Genomic DNA, 20,776 nt, shown 5'->3' on the forward strand with positions numbered 1-20,776 from the left:
CTACAGTGAACTCATTTTCAACAAAGGTGCCAAGAACATACACTGGGGAAAAGACAGTCCCTTCAATAAATGGTGTGGAAAAACTGGATATCCACATGCAGAAGAATAAAACTAGATCCCTATCTCTCACCATATACAAAGATCCAATCAAGATGAATTAAAGACATAAATATAAGGCTTCAAATTATCAATCTTCTTTAAGAACTCACTGGGGAAATTTTCTAGGACAGTGGTCAGGGCAAAAATTTCTTGAGTAATACTTCCCAAACACAAGCAACCAAAGTAAAAATGGACAAATGGGATAATATCAAGCTAAAAACTTCTGCACAGCAAAGAAAACAATCAACAAAGTGAAGAGACAACCTACAGAATGAGAGAAAATATTTGCAAACTGCTCATCTGACAAGGAATTAATAACCAGAATATATAAGGAGCTCAAACAACTCTATAGGAAAAAAAATCTAATAATCTGATTAAAAATGGGCAAAAGATTTAAATAGACATCTCTCAGAAGAAGATATACAAATGACAAACAGGCATATGAAAAAGTGCTCAACATCACTGATCATCAGAGAAATGCAAATCAAAACTACAATGAGATATCATCTCACCCCGGTTAAAATAGCTTATATCCAAAAACAGGCAACAACAAATGCTGGTGAAGATGTGGAGAAAAGGGAACCCTTGTACATTCCTGGAAGTGTAAATTATCATAATAACTAGGAGAACAGTTCTGTGGTTCCTCAAAAAACTAAAAATAGAGCTACCATATGATCTGGCAATCCCACTGCTGGGTATATAAACAAAAGAAAGGAAATCAGTATATCGAAGAGATATCTGCACTGCCGTGTTTGTTGCAGCACTGTTGACGATAGCCAAGATTTGGAAGCAACCTAAGCATCCATCAACAGATGAATGGATAAAGAAAATGTGGTACATTAAAAAATGTTAAGTGAAATAAGCGAGGCACAGAAAGACAAACACTGCATGTTCTCATTTACAAGTGGGAGATGAACAATGAGAACACATGGACACATGGAGGGGAATAATACACACTGGGGCCTGTCAGGGGAGCTGGGTGGGTGGAGGGAGAGCATTAGGAAAACTAGCTAATTCATGCTGGGCTTAATACCTAGGTAATGGGTAGATAGGTGCAGCAAACCACCACAGTACACATTTACCTGTGTAACAAACCTGCATATCCTGCACATGTACCCTGGAACTTAAAATTAAAATTAATTTAAAAAATCAAAACAATTGAACTCATCAAGATAGCAGTAGAAGGATGGTTACCAGAGGCTGGAAAGGATAGCAGAGGAGGTGGTGGGTGGGGATGGTTAATGGCTAAAATAAAAAGTTAGAAAGAATTAATAAGATCTAGTATTTCGTAGCACAACAGGGTGACTACAGAAAATAATAATTTAATTGTACATTTTAAAATAACTAAAAGAGTATAATTGAATTGTTTGTAACACAAAGGATAAATACTTGAGGGAGTGGATATTCCATCTTCCATGATGTGATTATTATGCATTGCATGCCTGTATCAAAACATCTCATGTGCCCCATAAATATACACAGCTATTATGTACCCAGAAAAATTAAAAATTAAAAAAAGTTATGCATAGCTCATATCCCAAGAGCTTTTAGAAATCATTGTTTTGAGAATGCTTTTATATAAATGAGGATATATTGACTAAAAATAACATAACTCCTTATAATGTACTATATAGGTATACATTATAATATGGCATATCTCCAGCTCTATTTTAATGTCTCTATTTAACTAATAGATTTAGGTATAATTTTATTGTATTTTCAGATAACTCACTCATTTCTAATAACAGAATTTTTTAAATCAGTAATGTCTTATACATTAAGAGGTTAATTATTTGATATTCAGTGTTCAAAATTTGTTTGCTTTAAGACTGATTTAAAACTTTAACCAACATGTTTGAAATCATTGAGACCACAGCCCACGATTAGAAGACATACTTTAGAAAATGATTCCTATTTGTCCTCCAAGAAATTTACAAATATGTCCCCATACAAGAGCTCCATAAAGGACTTCATATCCAAATATCAAGGGCTTTGAACAGGATACTGCCACATTACCCGAACCCTAAAGCATTGCTTACAAGGAATTTGGCACCCATGTTAAAAAATGACACACAAGCAACTTTTCCCAAGAAACTATTCTAAAAAATGTTAAATTGTATTTGGTAATTCAGTTGTAGAAATCTGTTTTAATTTTTCTTAATAGAAACATAACAAAGATCATAAAAACACTCATTTTAATTTACAGGTGGCAAATATTCATTTTAGTCACCAATTATTCAACCACAATGAACTTCTGGAAAAGCAAAGAGTACTAAGTTAACAAATTGAGTCTATTTTCATCAAATTATCTAAAATCAGCCAAAACTTAAAGACAATTTCATATTCATGCCCAAAGGCCAAACACAAGTTTATAATTTATTGGGAATAAAAGAAGTCCTGTTTTTTTAAATCCCTCCTGATTTTTAAGAAATCTGAAGGAATTCAGTTTTTATAAAGCCAGCTAGTTTCAAATAGCATTAATGTTGATGTGGTAAATTATAGATGTCGTTTAATAAAATGTATATTTAGAAGACAAAACAGCAATATAGACAGAAAGACTTTTTTAAATGTGTGTCAAACAGAAGATTAGAAAAAAGTTTTTAGTAAGAATAATCAGAAGTAAAAACAGTGTAACTTTATTTTTAACTGAAGTATTTTAAGTCCTTTCTTCCAACAAAAATTGAGTGCCTAATACAGCCATTTCCAGAACTTTTTCTTTTAATATGTAGAGAGAATATATGTATGAAACCATATATATATTCATATATGTAAAACCAGATACAAATATTAATCCTCAAGTGTGTATATTACATTATAGACATTTGATAAAAAATTGTAATATAGATATTAGAAACAACGCAAAAGGCTAATCATAATATGGTATGGATGCACTATATTAGTAATTAGATTTAGTCTAATTACACATTAAAACCCCATTATTATAGGCTCAATTTTATTTTTGAAGTGTTTTATTAAAGCAGAGGTTTTACCTTTAGTAGGATGAAGACATAAAACTTTCATAAGTGACTAAGTGTAGAGGGATATTTAACTAACTAAGGGAGTAACTTATTTTTAAGCCTGATGCTAGGACCCATGACACATCCATATACTAATCACTAATCACACACTATTCATATCTATTTAATACTGCAGAACCTCTGGAATCTTTTTGTTTGTTTGTTTAGAGACAGGGTCTCACTCTGTTGCCTACCTAGGCTGCAGTGCAGCAGCACGATCACTGCTCACTGCAGCTTTGACACTGGGGGCTCAAGCTATCCTCCCAGCTAGTTTCTTTGTTGCTGAGACTACAGGGACTTTCACCGTGCCCAGCTAAATTTTTTATTTTTGTTTTTTGTAGAGACAGGGGTCTTGCTCTGTTGCCTACGCTGGTCTCAAACTCCTGGGCTCAAGTGATCCTTCCACTTCAGCCTCCCAAAGTGTTGGGGGTTACAGGCATGAGCTACCACATCTGCTCTTGATCTTTACTTGTTAATTATTTGCTGCTTAAGAAAGAATCACTTTTACTTATTCAAGTGATTTCAATGTATTTCTTCAGATATTTTATATAACCATTATTAATGAGGTTTTAATTATTGCACTTGTTAATAATATGCAGAAAATAAGAGAAGGAATTGGAGCTATTATTCCCATAAATGGAGTGAATAAGAAAAATAATTTTAGAAAAACTTGATCAATTGCAAAATGAAATTCACATCCATGCTCTCTGAATATATGTTAAAATAAACCAATTAGTATTTGTGGAGGAACATGAATCTGACAAAAATTTCCATGCCAAATGAATATTTCTCATTATATCAAAGTATAAATCTTCAGTCTTAGAACTGAAAGACTTTATTTATTATCTAGCTATGAATATATCTTCATTTTGAAACATCTACAACAAAAACAAGAAAGAAGAGTACTCAATGTTATCAGTTTGGTAGAACTGAATTAAGGAAGACCTTTTGATATCAGGTTGCCTCTTTCATATTTGTTACTGTATTATCCACATAAGGTCTTACTAGGAGACAAAGTTACTCTGCCATAATGCCAACTTGTAAATATTTGACATTGAGTCTCATAGAAACTCTCTAAGGACAGTGAACAAATACCATAAGCAGTACTGCATTTGAGACAAAAGGGAATTAACTGAGAGTGACACCCATAGATACCACTGGCTGCTAAGAAGGATACGATCAGTGCCAGGAAACAGCACTGCACCTTTTATCATTTCTCCCATGATGCACCCTACTGACCACATGTCAACTGAAAACAAAAATGAAATGAAGATAAACAAGAACACAGGAATAGAACAACAAATAAATGAAAACACTGGGCTACTCATGCCATAGAGCAATAGTTTGACTTTTCACTGACTGGATGACAGGCCAGTGGCATGATCATTAGCATTTTAAATGGTAGAAAGGGGAGAACATAGGCTCTCAAGGCCCTTTTCTGTCATATAACTGAAATAACAACACTACCCAATGCTACCTAATGTAGAATAACATTACTTTGCAATTATAACTCAATGATTAATTTAGGTTTTGATTTAAAAGGTCTAATTTGCATTCATTTACTAGAATCCTACTGATTTTTATCATAAATTATTCTAGATAGTGTTAATATGCAAATCAGTTTCTTTTTTACTCTTGTATACATATTTGAAAAAAGAAAAAAGAAAAGCTGAGCTGCCAGCAACCTCAAAAGAGTTTCTTTTATAAAACACATTTACCCTTATTTATAAATATAAATACAGTTCCAGAAGTGAAAAGCCAGTTCAAGAATGAATGTTTCAGAATATGTTGTCTTAGTGTCATTGACTCTCATCAAAGGAGCATGTTTCTCAGCAGGAAGCCTTGTCTTATTCTTATAAACACAGTTGCCTTATAATGATAAGAAACGCTGGCTTTCAAAATGGGATCGCTCAATGTGAAATAAACAACATGACTAAAGAGCTGATACTTCTTCTGAGACTGTGAATCAAAAGAAACCTGGAATTCAAGGTGGAATTATAATGGTCTCTCTGTTATTGCCAAGTATCATCCAGAACTTAAAACCAGGAAGCCAGGGCAGAGCGCACAGAGGGAGGGGCAAAATGGGGAAGGGTGAAGCAAGAAAGTGAAATCTCTCTCTTGTACTACACTTGGTTACTCACTTGTTGTACTTAAAAATCAGAAAGAGAGGGCATTCTTGTGGGGGGAAAAATAAACAGAAGAATTAGGGATGCTGGGGGGGAGCAAATAGGGAAAGGCATTAAGATAGCAGCACAATATAATTTTGCTCCACTTACTTTTCAAATTACATCTTGTAATTTGGCAGTGACCTTAAAGAGATCCTCATGAGATTCATTCCAATGTGAAAATCTCACTCGGGTTAAACTCAAAGTTTCCATTGTTTGATTTAACACCTAAACAAAGTGATCACTGCAAAGAAATGGTTACGGCTTTGAAGGTGATAAGCATACCCAAAGAAGCAAATTTGTTTTGCTTCCAGTTTAGGAAAGCAACTGACATGCAGAAATATCAGGGAAAGATAGAGCAAACAGTTGTGCATCCCTTTATTATTAACGTGTTTGTAATTTCAAGTAATATCTGTCTCACAACAGGGTGGTATTGAGAAATCTTTGATTAAAGAAAAAAATGGAAAACATATTTATTTTTAAATTCCAAGTATTCCTATCATACTGTCCAAAGAGACCAGTTTGACTAAATTGCTATTTATGGATTATCTATATTTTATAGATATTGTGGAAGAGATATACAAAAAACATTGAGACCAAAAATCTCAATATGCAGTGTTTTCTCTTGCCTGTCTCCATTCAAATGTTTAGAAAAAAAATGGTTTCTGCCATTAACCTGTCTGGGACTTAGGAAACATCTATTTCTATTTCTCATTTAGTATAAAATTGTTTTTTACAATATCTCTAGCAAGATATTCATCTTTTTCTGCTAGAGAACCACTTCTATTACTTTCCAACTATGTGACCTTAGCCAGGTTACTTCTCTCTAAACCTCAATTTTATCCCCTAAAATATTGATGATAAGCTGTATTTATTATGTAGAGTTTTATAAAAGACTTGAAAAACTTATGTCTGATAAAGATCCTTGCACAACTGCCTGGTACATAGCAAGTCCCCAATAAATATTATTTACATATCAAATCATCATGTATTAAATAATATATTAAAATTATATTTGGGAATTAAATATCTTTGGAAAAGCTTTATTTATTTTAAATTTACATAATTATATTATATATTTACATCTATAATAAAGAAATCTTTCCAGTGGAGGAATCTCACCACTCACTAGGCAATCTATTTTACTGTTGAAACCACTTAGAAAGGCATCCTACATATTGACTCACATTGACTCTATGGAACTTCTCTTCACTATGTAAACAGGAACTACTGTGTTTCCTCATCCAAATAAGAACCTTAAAGTATGTAACTATAACCTGTAATCCCTAACCATTCCTCTCCTAAACCTGGCCAATTTTATCTTTCAGGCTAAAATCCCTTGATTTTTTTTTTTTTTTCTGTTCTTCACATGCCTTTAAACAACAGCAACAACAATAACAACAGATGGCCTAAATTAAATTCTGATCTCTATGTTGCTTTAGCACCAGTTGGTTCTATACAGTTGTTAATTTTTTTTTTTCTTTGAGCCAGTGTCTAGCTCTGTCACCAGACTGGATTTCAGTGGCGCGATCTTGGCTCACTGCAACCTCTGCCCCCTGGGTTCAAGTGATTCTCTTGCATCAGCCTCCCTAGTAGCTGAGATTACAGGCACACGCCACCACGCCCAGCTAATTTTTGTATTTTTAGTAGAGGTGGGGTTTCACCATGTTGGCCAGGATGGTCTTGATCTCCTGACCTTGTGATCTGCCCACCTCGGCCTCCCAAAGTGCTGGGATTACAGGCATGAGAGACCATGTCTGGCCCAGTTGTTGATTTAATAATTGGTATTAATAACTGGTATATCTCACAGTTCTCTTTTTGGTGTGGGGGATCTGGGAGATACTCCAATGTAAAAGAAGAATATTTATTTAAAATATATATCTTCATGGGCAGAACTCAAAATAGATTTAATAGATCACAAATCTTTTGCATAAAAATAATGCAGAGATGTAAGCTCTAGATCTGAAATTCTGATGTACATATTGAATTTCATTTTCTTTATTTTAATATATCTTTCTGGGTGATAATATCCTGGAAATCTTTCTAATTCCCATTTTAACTTTACTCACCATTCACTATTCCTAGAGAATATTTATATCTATGCTACCAAAATGCTAAGCCTTGTGCCTAGAAATGATAAGCTCTGTTATCTTGAATTACAAAAATTGAATATATGCACATAAATTTATATAGATTTTTATGTATTCAAGACAGGATTATGGCTCAAGATAAACTCATTGTACTAAACTTCATGAATTTGCCATCTCCACTAACAGAAAATGTATAATAAAAGAATTTGATACCAACTCTTATTGAACAGGAAGGTAGTAGTAGTAAGCCTTCCCTCTACTAATATCTCTATATTAGGATACATAAACATACTAATACAATATGTATTTGAATATATTAGTGATATATATATATTGCTAATCAAGTTAAGAATAGATTATTTTATGAAATTGACAGGTATTACAATGAATAGGGACTGTGCATAGACCTTAGAAGTAATTAGCAAATTCAATCACTGTTGGAAACTGCATTTTATGCTTTCTGAAACAATCTGATACAGCATCTGGGTCTCTGTAAGAGTTCTGTACACTAATGCTGCCAAGGTAGAATTCTGTTGGCTTTTAAAATTCTGATTCATCACATTCTTTTATCATCATTCTATCATTCCCATAGGCAGAAGGCAGATTCACTTGCAATTGTAACACTCAGATGCTGAGTCACTTTCCTTAGAAGAAATGTTGAGTAAATTTTGGTGTTACCAAAATATGGTTAATTTTCAGAGTGAGAACCTCTGAAAATCTCATGTCACATTATTTGTCAGAAATTAGCTTATAATAAATTATCTTTCTTCTACTTCTAACCAAGAGATAGAAATTATACAATGTAAGCCCTGGAAGTTAAATCTAAATAAATAAAGAACTATATTGCTACTTCCACACTCCATCTAATAGCTTAAATTATGATCCACAATTAAATAATTTTTGGACTATGTGAGCTTCTATCCTGGAAAATGTTTCCTCTCTGGGGGATTACGTAACTCTTTTATCACAATTTCTCAGACTTCTCCTTAACACACCTAAGTATATTTTCATTTAGTGTAGAATTTAGACAAATTTTCTCTCAATGAATGACTCAACACACAATAGCAAGAAGATTTAATATAGTTTTCTAAAATCAGAACATTTCTTTGAAAATTATTTGTTATAATTTTTATAAAAATTATAAGTTATAAAGTTAGCAGTTATAAAATTAGAACATTTCTTTTAAAATTAGTTAACTAAGTCATAGATTTAGTTATTTAACAAAAGGACCTTGTACTAAACTTCAGTTCAAAGATAGAATTCTAAAAGACTACTGACATACATAAATAAACTAAGAATGTACATATTTTGCACATGTGAATCTAAGTAAGAAAAATAAGCAACAATTCACAGAACTTAATGCTAAATATTGTAATGCCAGGAAATCAGAAAAAGACTTTCTCCTTGAGTCTACCTATTAAACTTGCTTTTATTTCTTTACAACCTCAGAATCTCCAGCTCCCATTCTGGTGAACCCTGCCTCACATTTTCATAAAATAATAACAAAAGAGAAGAGTTAGCAGGCACACTAGTGGTAAAAATGTATTCTTTTAAACAAATTCAAATAATAATTTTATTTTTAAATATTTATTTATAATTACATGCAATTTGCTTATAGATTTGAAAGAATGCCTACTACATTTTTTCATCCTAACTTTATTTAAAGCCATACATTTTATATTGTTTGAAATAACCCTGTATTGTCTTAATTCTAAGAAACAGAGTTAGACTATATAGTAAGTTGTTAGTTGCAAAAGTTTATTAGGAATTAAGCACTATTATTTCAAAGAGGTAAGAAGAATTTTAAAATATCTCTGTGCTAGATGGATATAACAATCTGTAACCACAAATTTTTGTTCATTTTACTTTGATCCTTCCTAATGTTCATATTCAAACTTTAAAAAGATATAGCATTCAGTTAATTCGAGGGTGTTTTTCTTATTTCTTCAAATATACTTTTGGAAAACCATTTACCTACTCCTTAATAACTTGGCTCCTTGGCAAGGTTATATGTATATCTCTTTCATTCTAACTGCAATTTCCTGTTCTTCAGAGGGAAAGGCAAGAGGAGCTATGTTAGCAGTCCAGCTGTTAGCTCTGGATATAATATACTTGAGGTCCAGAATGCATGCAGTATGCCTGTCTTTAACTTTATATCCAGAGAATATTGGCCAAGAACTTAGATAAAGGAACATCACAGGGTTTGCTCAAAGAAGGTGCTATCATTTGAAGTAGAATGGAAAAAATAAGGTTGAAGAATGTATCTAAAAGAGGCAGGTTTGAGGAAAGGACTCATGAAAATTATACTGGGACTATAGGAGTCTTTGATAATCAACAAGATGGCATGACCTGGTTGGGGTTTGGGGTGGTGGAGGCAGTGAATGACTGGATAGTTCTCAGAAAAAACTTCTAAGGAAGCATTGTAAAGCTGCTTTCCTGTAAATTTTATCGAAAGGAACAAAATCTGAGTGAAGCTAAAGTCATTGATTTCTTTTATCTGTTCTCTGGACTACATAAAAAAAAAATGGACTTGGCCTATTTACTACTCTCTAACTTGAAAGTCAGCATGCATTTAAGAATGTTTAGTAACATATTTAAATATGAATGCGCATTATAATGTTCAAATAAACTACATTATGTAAAAATATATGCTACGAAATGTTTTAATCATAAAACTATAGTGAAAATTAAATGTGTGATAGTGTATGCCTAATTAAGAAACACTTTACACAAGAAAAATAAGTATTAAGAAGTGATCCTCTGGATATTAAAGTAATTAGCAAACTAATAAGTGGAAAAGCAAATATGTATTGTTTATTTTGTTCAATTTTGTTTATTTTGCCAACATTCTAATTTAGTAACCAAGACAATTCCCTGTGATATCATCTAGATCATATCAACCACCAAGAAACCCCCACGATGTTTCTCAAAATGCAAAGATAGTTTGAATGTGGGAAAGTAGTTAAACTTCAGTCATCAATGACAATTTCATAAGATTCTCTGATTTGTCAAGACATTTTACTATTTTTGCTTAGGGTTCAAGTTTAAAAGTTCTGTGAAGAGAGAAGAAAAATGTTGATTATTATGATAGTATTATCACATCATTTTTCAGCCTCAAAGTAATTTAATATAAATTACTCTGAATAATTCTAGGTGAAAGACATGAGAACCTCTAATTGTTTTTTGAAATTTCTGCAGAGTCCTGGAAGTAGTCAAGGTATCAATTAGCATATACTTAGCTTTGATATTTCTTCCAATAAATGTTAGAGTAATTTCAATATGCTTAAAATTGTGTAATTCTTCTGCCGATAAATAACTTGAATCAGCCCTCAGCCTTGTGTCTGATATTCATAGTTTGAGAGGTTATCTGACTGCTCAGTTGTTGGTAGGAAGTCCTGTGCATAAAATGATAATAATTTCATTTAAAGATTAATAAAACAATTCCACTCAAAATTAAGAAAGCACATTGTTTAACTGAGATTTCTATAGGTTTATTTTTTAAATGTAACTATAACTTTAAACATTCAGTTATAATTTTAAGTATAGGTAAAAGGGGCTAAGAAATCCAAATGGAAACATTTTCAAAAAGGAAACATTTTTTCTAACCTATTTCATTGGAAAATATCTACTCATTTTTTGGTAAAATTTAACTTAAGCAAAAGGCTTTCCATTGTAGGTGTCTTTATGCAATTTTTTTTAACTTTTAGGTCCACATGCAGGGTCATTATCACATATGGCACTAGGCTATCAAAGACTGCTGTACTATGTAATCATCACTTGAGATAAAGAAATACATATATTTATATAATAAATGCAAACCTTTATTATAATCTACATTATCTGTATTAGAGATTATTTAAATGTCTAGGTTCATACATATCAAGGATATAAATGTTATGTATTAATTTTCACACAATTTAATTTCAGCTCCAAAAATTTTTCTAAAACAAACTAGGATAAAAAAGGTGGGTGGGGGCACCTCCAAGAGAAAAATTTTTAAGAGAAAATAAAATTATCAATATGGTGCTTTGTTTTTTTTGTTTGTTTGTTTTTCTGAAGGGTTAGATTGAGTTTAAAACTTTTTGCTTTTTTTCTCTTTTATTGGCTTTTAAATTTAATATTGTCAAAATAGAAGAAAAGCAATCCTCATAAATGCCTGAAGAGCTAAATAAGATCTCAGAGAACAACCTCACTACATGAAATCAAGTGACATGTAACAAAATGTCACATGGAAATGAGAAATCCTGTGGCTTTTTGCTTTCCACTGACAAGTGCATTAGAGAGATGTGGCTGTGCAACTTCACTCTGAGTATTGATTGAGAGGTTCCTTTTTTGTCTAAAGTGTGTTATATACCAAAGGCAAAAGCATAAAGAAAATAATTCCTACTTTTGAATAAAGTCAGCACATTTAAATATGAATGTGCACTATAATATTGTTCAAATAAACTATATTAGGTATATAATTAATCCCCAAACTATAGATAAGTAAAGTGAAATAAATTTTCCTAAGTAGCCATATGAAATCTAATGGTGAAAATGATACTTCACACTATAGATAGGAAAGGAACATGGAGCAAACAGAGATTCAAGACCTTAAGATTGGTTATAAATAAATGGTTGCCATGTGGTTTTCTTATCTTCTAGACCAGCACTGTCCAATAGAAAAATGACAGTCACAAATGCCAATCATATATGTAGTTTTAAGTTTAATGTCCACATTCAAAAGAATAAAAAAAGTATATATATTTAACCCAATATGTTCATAATGCTATCACCTTAACACAAGCTATATAAGATTATTAGTAATATATTTTACATGCTTTTAAAAATATCTTCAAAATCTGGTATGCATTTTACACATACAACACATTTCAATTTAGACTAGCTCTAATTTCAAGTGCTGAATAACCACATGTGGCTAGTGGCTACCTACTAGACAGTGCAGTTCTAGAATATGTCATCACTCTTACATTACTAGTGGATTTTAGAGACTATCTCATTAATATCCAGCAGAATGAATAAATACCTACCTAAATACAAGCTTATTATGGTACCCACTTCTTGTTGAGTCAGGTTTTTTTGTTTTTGTTTTTTACTATTGGACTTTTTAAACACCTAAATAAAAATCATAACCTTTCTTACATAATAGAAGGATTCCTTAATAAAACTTTCTTATCAATCAAATAGAATGGTTAATAGAGTTATGGGTCACATGGTTATTGCCAATTTCCAAAACATCCATATGTAATAAATATACTAAATTCAATCCTGTATTATAATTGTTAAAGTTGTCAATTGTGATTGTACTTAGATTTGCATTAATATTTGTAGTAAGGTATTTTTGTATTTTTAAAAGTATATTCTACTATTATATGTAAATTTTATTGTCTATATATTACAAACACAAATCTGTACCTTTACTAGAGAGTGAATTTTTGGCCATTTAAGAAATGTATCAGTTCATTTGATAATTCCAAATCATAGATAGCTCTACAGGAAATTTCTGATGGACTCTATTGCAGGACTCAGTAGTAGAACTTAAATCCAAATTGCTTTATGAAATTATAAATTTAGTTGGGAAAACAAGTATGTATGTCTATGTCACATCTCCAAGTCAGGTGAGAGAAGTCTATATTAAACTCACCTGACCACTAGCAACTTGAACAATAATTACAATTTTTAAATGCAGAAGTTCATATTTTGAGGAAGATATGCTATATTGACCTGTTAAAGACTTGATTTAGTGTCAAGAGTAATTTAAATCAACGAAGCCATAGACAGAAGCTTAGAATGTCAGCAAGGAGAGCAATTATTATGCCTAAATATTGTAGAAGCACAAAATAGTTTTAGAAAGGAGATGGAAAATGACTTGCAAATAGTGACTTATTTTGCTAGTTATAAAGGTAAATATATTTTAATCATTTGGGATCTGGTGGCCTTTGTTATTAAAGAAAAATAGCATTTCTATTTTTAGTTGCAGGCAAGAAAGTAATTTTAGAAGAAAAAAGCCCATTGAAATTTAATTAAAAGAAATCATTGTGGTAGGTAGTCTTCAGTACTGGTCAGATTATAGAAATTATCACTTTTTTATTACAATAACACCACTTACCCAACTTTTTGCTTCTATCTTTACTCTCCTGGTAAAATCATTATGTGTTTAAAAGGGAGAGAGAACAAAACAGGTAAAGCTGTAGCAAAAGGTACAAGGATACAGTCCCTTCCTGGAAAGAGGATTTTGTGGCGAACCATTTCTCCCATAATGCATCCCACAGACCATATATCCACTAGAACAGGAGAGAGAGGGTAGTGAAGAAAAGGGAGGAAAGTAAAGTTAACTAAGATAATTGACTTCTGAAGGAGGAGGAAAAAGAACAGTTTGATTAAAAGTACAATTTTCACCTCCCACCAAAAGTTGGCCAAAAGGTGAATTCAAACCAGCACTATGCTATTACATAAACAGTGTCTAGTATGATAACTCAAATTAATGTTTAAAAACCCATTACTTTGTGGGTGCCTTACATTGCCTGTCAGTAGTGCCACAAAGTGGTGACATTGGTGACTGAGAAAAGCAATAGCTAAACCAAAAGTATCTCCATGGCAGGTGACAGCTAAAAGCCACCAAAGGGTTTTCTGTGTCATTTTCTGGATGCATAGAAAACAATATTAACTTGTAGAGGTGGCTATTTTCATTTTCTATTCTATTCGGTTACAGAGAATAGGGCAACAAGAGACCACCTTTTTTTCAGGGGGCCAGGGGGCTGGGGCAAAAACAAGATAAATTCAACCAAATCCAATAAACCAGGAAATGACTGGAACCATGGTTTAGAGGCAAAAGAATTGGAATTCCTGGTATTTGGGACTTAGCTTTTCCTTCAGAAGTTTATTCTTGTAAATAAACATCAGTTTTAGTTTCCATTTGAAATATTTCAAGAAAAAAGACATATGATGAATTAGCACACGTATAAAGGAGTCATCTGGAAGGAAAGTGAAAAAAGTATTAAAGGTGTTAAAAATTGTTATGTACGTATATTTATTTCCAAATTGTCAAACTTGTTAGGAAAACATGCTTTGCCTTCTCTTACCAATCTTTACCCCTTTCCAACTTGCTTTTCATTATGGACAAAGGGAACTTTTGGGCAGAATCATTTGGCCGAATTGTTCCATGGGGAAGGAAGGCGGGGCTAGGTGCAGGGGACAGCAGGGCATGCCTGATGTGGGAGCAAGCAGGTTTTTCTGCATGATAACCTTCCTCCCATTGGTGGGAGGGCAGCACCAGGGTGCTAGGCAGGCCTCCTCCATGGACTTAGAGAAGTCAAAAACCTAAGGTAGCAACTTGCAATTCCTTCTAGTGAGGGAAGGGAAAGGGATTTTAATACCAGCTATTGGTAGTGCCAAGATCTGAAAGCCCAAATAGGCAAATTCAGACCACCCCACCCCCCAGTCTCCTGTACATTCTTGATTCTTGACTTTGTTTCTCCTTTGACTTTTTAAAAATAACTCGTGAAGAAAGTATAAAAATGTCTTCTTTTCTGAATAAATTAGATGTGGTATTGCCTAGCAAGGAGGGCTAGATTCATCTCTTCTGAGTCAAAAGGTACCAGAACTCCGATACTGCCCACCAGGGTGAACCTGACCTTCGTAAGAGGTGACTTTTTAACTTCCTCTGTATAAATGCATACATACATTATCTGTCTTCTAATCTAAGAGTATACAAAGAAGTTTCTGTAAACTTCAGTGGCCAGGGAATTTTCACAAAAGTACCCTGTAGCACCTGTACATAAAAATATACTGATTATTTTTATAAAACTTATTAATATAGACTGCTAAAAACTAAATAGAATAGAATATAAAAATAAATATTAAAGATACACTGAATACATATACAATCCTAATTTAAAACTATTTTAATTCCTAAGTATATTGAATATGTTTTCAATATGGTGCATTACTTGTAAGATATAGTCTCATCAAAATAATACATTGCAATGCTTTCTAACAGATATTTAATAAATCCTTAGTTTTAATCAACTACACTCAATTGTAATACATTTTTAAGAATCCTTCCATAGCCTTCATTTTAAAGTGTTCATGAACATTAAGTTTTCTTTATGAAAGCAGTAGTGTCAAATTTGACATTTTCCTTTTTTACGATTTTTGGAATATATAAGGATTTATTAGGCAATTGCTATTCTAAATATTTCTTACAGAGCAGCTTAAATTATTACAGAAATTCTTATTCAGTTTAAATAATTTGGATTATTTCAAAGTTGTCTATGAAGATTTTTACTCCAAGGATTTGTGTCACTTTTTTGCTTGTCTTTTTCTGGAACTACAGCCATCAGTCTGAGATACGACATAAAAGCCACATGGCTAACTGTGGTAGATTCCTTCCTGCTTTCACACTCATGCTCAGCTGAGCTGCAACCCAAATAGCAATTTTTCTCAATATCTAGGCACGTGTGCTAATCAGCATCCACTTGACTGTTTAATCAGACTCCATTTACAATTCTTTTTCACTATTAACATTTAGTGCTCTTCTAGCAAAACTGACTTCTCAATAACATCCTTCACATTTTTAATGAGTGTTTCTTACCAGTAGTATTTAAAAAAAACCCTGAATATGCTATCTGGCAGCCCTACTTTATAAAAGCATGTACATAAAAGAGAACATTCCCCTTGGCTATCTACAACGTGCACCCATTTTATTCATGGTTTTGATGCTGCTCTCCCGAAGCATCCCTACCGTTCTCCTTGTAGCCCATCCCCAGGATGACCTCAGGGGCTCTGTAATAACGTGTCACCACATATGGAGTCATCATGAAGCTTGTGCCTGCTGTCCTGGCCAGTCCAAAGTCCAGGATTTTCAATGTGCAATCAGACTTGACTACAATGTTACTTGGTTTTAAATCCTAACAATAAGGATAAGGGAAAAAATTAAAAGCCAGTATCAAGTGAAATGTTATTTCCATTGACTCAATCAACATAGCCATTTTGCAGTAGCACTGATGAGGTCCCCCTTGCCTACAGAGCCCTAAATAAGGCAAATGATTACTGCTACAAATAAGTTAACTATTAGTTTTTGGAAAGTGTTTTAATCCCAGAAAAGAATTGTATTATCATTTTCACAATTTACACTAATCTTGGGAAGAGGTTTTAGAAAAAAAAAAAATTTATTGTCTTCTGTTAGGTTTCTCCTTAGGACAACATAAATCTTTCAACATATATATAATTTCTAGGCCTGACAGAAGAACAGATCAGGGAAGCTGTCTTTATGCTGCCAGAAACATCTATGGAAATGAATTTTCTTATTTCAGTTGCACATATGACTTCTGCCAATCAAGGAGCTGAAAGCATGAGGCTTCTAAGAAGCTGCATCTCAATGAGCCAAAACATAACATTGAACAAACTCAACTACAATATAACTAGAATTTCCTTCTACAATTAGTGAACTAGGTGCTAATTCTAGTATCAAAGAAATGAGGAAGTATATTTGACCAATGCCCCCCGTATAAAGAAAATAATCTACAGTTATTCTTCCGCTTAAAGCATTTGAACTGTAATCCTAGAGAAGGTGTTCTTACCCTGTGAATAATTCCAGCAGAATGGAGGTGCTTAATGCCACACAACATTTGGTACAGCAGGTAAGACATTCGCTCATGGTCTAATTCCATCTGAATCACTTGACATAAGTTGGCATCCATCAGTTCCATTACTAAGTAACTAGAAGGGTGAATCCACAGTGTTAGTTCCAGATCACAAGATCTATGAAGTCCTTTGATTTAGTCAGAATGCTCTCCTAACTCTGTAAGTCTTCTGAACTTCTTAGCTCTGCCTTTGACTTAATCAAGACTTTGAGAATTTCCAGGTATTGCATGTGTGTTAGCTATACGAACCCTACCAAAAGGTTGCTAGTAGAAAAAGCATTTATTAGTGTCTGGTTCATGTCCATAGATTTCTTACCTTAATTTTGCTTTCACTTTCCCCTGTATTCCCTCAACTCTTTTGTGAGTATTATAATTTCAAATAAGAAAAAAATTAAGGACAGCTTCTTCCATTAAATTCAATGTATCTGTATTAAAGACAAGGTGCTAGGGAATCACTTCCTCTCCTCCATCTGTTGTCACTACTGGGTAGACTTTGCACAAAATCAATGACACTACAAAGATAGAAAGAATAAAGATAATTTTCACGTCCCTTTTATTACTATTTCTTTTTGTTTGTTTGTTTGTTTTGAGACGGAGTCTCGCTCCATCACCCAGGCTGGAGTGCAGTGGTGCGATCTCAGCTCACTGCAACCTCCGTCTCCCGGGTTCAAGCAATTCTCCTGCCTCAGCCTCCTGAATAGCTGGGACTACAGGTGCATACCACCACACCTGGATAATTTTTGTATTTTTAGTAGAGGTGGGGTTTCACCATGTTGGCCAGCATGGTCTTGATCTCCTGACTTTGTGATCCACCTGCCTCAGCCTCCCAAAGTGCTGGAATTACAGGTGTGAGCCACCATGCCTGGCCTTATTACTATTTCTTCAGGTAAATTAACTCATTGTAGAAAGTTCGTGGAATCTATTAATAATCATAAATAAATAAGCCTTCCCTGAGTGACCAAGAGCATGGAACAACAAAGTATATAAAGCCACAAGGCCAAAAGGAGGCAGAATGTCTTTCCAGGAAGTAACCCCACAAACAGAATCTTATTTACATATCACTGGACCCCTTTCATTTGACCCCACCTCTTACCTCTCTTTGAGCAGTATAAGGGATTTCAACTCTGTGTGTGTGTGTGTGTGTGTGCGTGTGTGTGTGTGTGTGTGTGGTGTGTGTGATTTTCCCTTGGGCTATCTTAGTGCTGTGCTCTCCCTTCCTTCACGAGTTTTGTTACTTACACATCTTGGAACTCCTCCAGCGTTTTCTGGGGTGTGAAGACATTTAATAAACTAATAATCTGAAAGAGAGTGGAAGGGACAGAGGAAACGAGAGAAAGAAAAAAGAGAGAGAATGTATTATTTTTAAATTGTATTTCAACTCAAAGTCACTCACTAGTGCTATGGCAGAAATGGAGAAGTTGGAAAAATGTCTTGAGCTGTCTCAGAGGACACAGAAAAGTATGCTCAGAAAGAACAGATGATCTGTCTTCAGGTTAATAATGCAGCTAAAAAGCTCAATTCTTGGGCAGAGCAAGAGTCAGAGAGATGCATAATTGTTACACTGCTTTCAAGTGTGATTCCTTGTGGCAGAATATGGGCCTTTGGGGGATTAAACAAAAAAGGAAGAAATGCCATGTGAGGGGAGAGATGGCAGTAAAACACTCAGCGACACTTAGCAAGGGGATACTTCTCCTCCAAATGAACAAAGTCGTGTTCTACTTCATGATTTTTTTGTGTTGTTACTTTATATTTTTTTTTACTTCTACCTCACACTCAAATATTAAACTAATGCTCCAATAATATGTGTGGGGAAAGGTGCATTCTAGATGATATCAATGATAGATTTAATAGAAAATTATTTTAAAGTTATTTAAATTCAGTTAAAAGCTTTTTGTTTCCTGCTTTATTTTATATATTAGCTAGTAAAAAAATCTACCTTCTAGTATAAGCAAATTTTGTAAAAACCCCTTGTCACATTTCTGAGTAGAGTACATACATCAATAACTCAAAATGTTCTTCCAGCTAAATATTTGGTACTAACGTGCCAGTAGGAAATGAATATAAAAATATATAAAAATCTTATACTCACAAGATAGTTGCAACTATTTTATAAAAATTAGATAAGTACAAGGTCAAGATTTAAGCAGCTTCAAAGCATCAATGAATTTCAGTAAACTTTATAAATGATATAAAGACATGTGGAGTAATAAACATAAAACAAAATTAGTTTAAACACCTGAGAAATTGACTCAATTCTATGGAATGTTTTATGTCTCACGTAGTTTTAACTGATTGAGAAATTATTGACAAAAAATAACCACAGTACCATCCAATATTTTCTAGTATACATATATATGGCAATGGTTGTAATATAGTTTTAAAAATACAAGATCATCTCTTCTAAAGCAACCTTGCAGTGTGGAATATTCATATAGAAATAAAATCGTTTTAAAATTATCTTTATAACTTGTGATTAAAGTGCCATGTTATTCTGTGTACTCAGTGCTAGTGAGTGTTGAAAAATGCCTATGAAGTACACCTTTCATTGGAACATCTACAGTGGGTCTGTTTCTCTAGGACTTTATCAATCTCATAAAGTAATTTATTTCATTTTGCTATTTGTTCAAACAAAAATATCAGAGACTGTGTATAGAGCACACATTACATCCACACAAACATTCACATGAACACTACTTAAAAATGGAAAAATGCTAGCCCAGATCACCTAGTGAACAAATAATCTAGATAATTTTAAAAATTTAGAAAACAGCATTACAATTTTAAGTAAATCAAGATTTATTGTTTTAAAAGGTAATTTATCAAGATCTATTCCCTACTGTATGTTCTTATTTTCCCTTTTCCTATGACCTTGTTTTATTACTTTTTACTCTTCAAGAATTTCTCTTCTATCCTTCTTTTGCTCTCTTATAAATTCTAATTCCTACCAATAGTCAATTTTAAAAAGGCATCTGTAGAAGGAGATTATCACAGCTATAAAATTTCCATTTTAATCCAACAGTTTCCAGACAGGAATCTCAGTTCTTTTATTCCAGCATCTTGAGACACACAGATTGAATCTATGTTTGTCAGGCCCCACTAGTTCCTGGAATTGAATATTTATTTTCTTTTTTTAAATAACAATTTTAATCTAATTTTCAGTTGATAAGAAATACAGAAAACAGGGGACCAAACTAACACCATAAAGAAGTATTTTCTAAACAGATTTTCTTCACTATTATTAAAGATTTAATGGGATTATTTTGCTCTTCCTTTGCTTTCCACAGTATTAACACAGTTCTACGTTCTTATTAATGCGAAATTTACATTTGGTTGTAAGTGAATTTCCTCTTCATAAAAAGTTCCAGAAATGTGTTTCTGTAGACTTCTGCATACATACATACACACATAAAAGGAAGGTAGCAGGTGGGATGCTATTTATAAATTATCACTGCAATCTGGAACTCTTTTTTAGGCTTCATAAATATGAGTCTCCAACATTTCAGTCAAGAATGGGAAGTATTCTCTCAAACTGACCAAGTAAGTGAGCATTTCTCTACATTCTATTGCATTACAGGGTCTGGAATGAGGATGAGGGAAATATAAATACATGTATGGAAAACTTTCCATACAATTGATTCATTGCTTGTATCCATCCATTTTTCATTGCCCATGTTATGCTCCATCCTCCTCGGTATAACAGAATATATTGCATTGATCATGTGGCTAATCTTGCACTTACCTTTATTTAACATACTGAAAGA

The 20,776-nt window shown here is 33.1% G+C and overlaps 1 protein-coding gene across 34 annotated transcripts in view; it reads right to left on the reverse strand.

Moving 5' to 3' along the window:
- The window catches only part of MAPK10 (mitogen-activated protein kinase 10), a 567,525-nt gene that overhangs the window by 66,433 nt on the left and 480,316 nt on the right, over nucleotides 1-20,776 (reverse strand). For 22 of the 34 annotated variants that reach the window (XM_054683822.2, XM_063808956.1, XM_001156310.6 and 19 more), the window contains 4 exons: nucleotides 18,255-18,313; nucleotides 16,953-17,091; nucleotides 16,115-16,280; nucleotides 13,584-13,655 (listed from right to left, as the gene is read on the reverse strand). In XM_054683822.2, coding sequence (XP_054539797.1) covers nucleotides 13,584-13,655; nucleotides 16,115-16,280; nucleotides 16,953-17,091; nucleotides 18,255-18,313 — 436 coding nt within the window. Of the gene's footprint in view, nucleotides 1-4,293; nucleotides 4,366-8,430; nucleotides 10,767-13,480; nucleotides 13,656-16,114; nucleotides 16,281-16,952; nucleotides 17,092-18,254; nucleotides 18,314-20,776 lie in introns of those variants that run through there. The other 12 variants (XM_063808966.1, XM_054683820.2, XM_009447981.5 and 9 more) reach the window with 6 other exon arrangements.

This window comes from Pan troglodytes, chromosome 3, assembly GCF_028858775.2.
Source record: "Pan troglodytes isolate AG18354 chromosome 3, NHGRI_mPanTro3-v2.0_pri, whole genome shotgun sequence".
NCBI classification, from domain to species: domain Eukaryota; kingdom Metazoa; phylum Chordata; class Mammalia; order Primates; family Hominidae; genus Pan; species Pan troglodytes.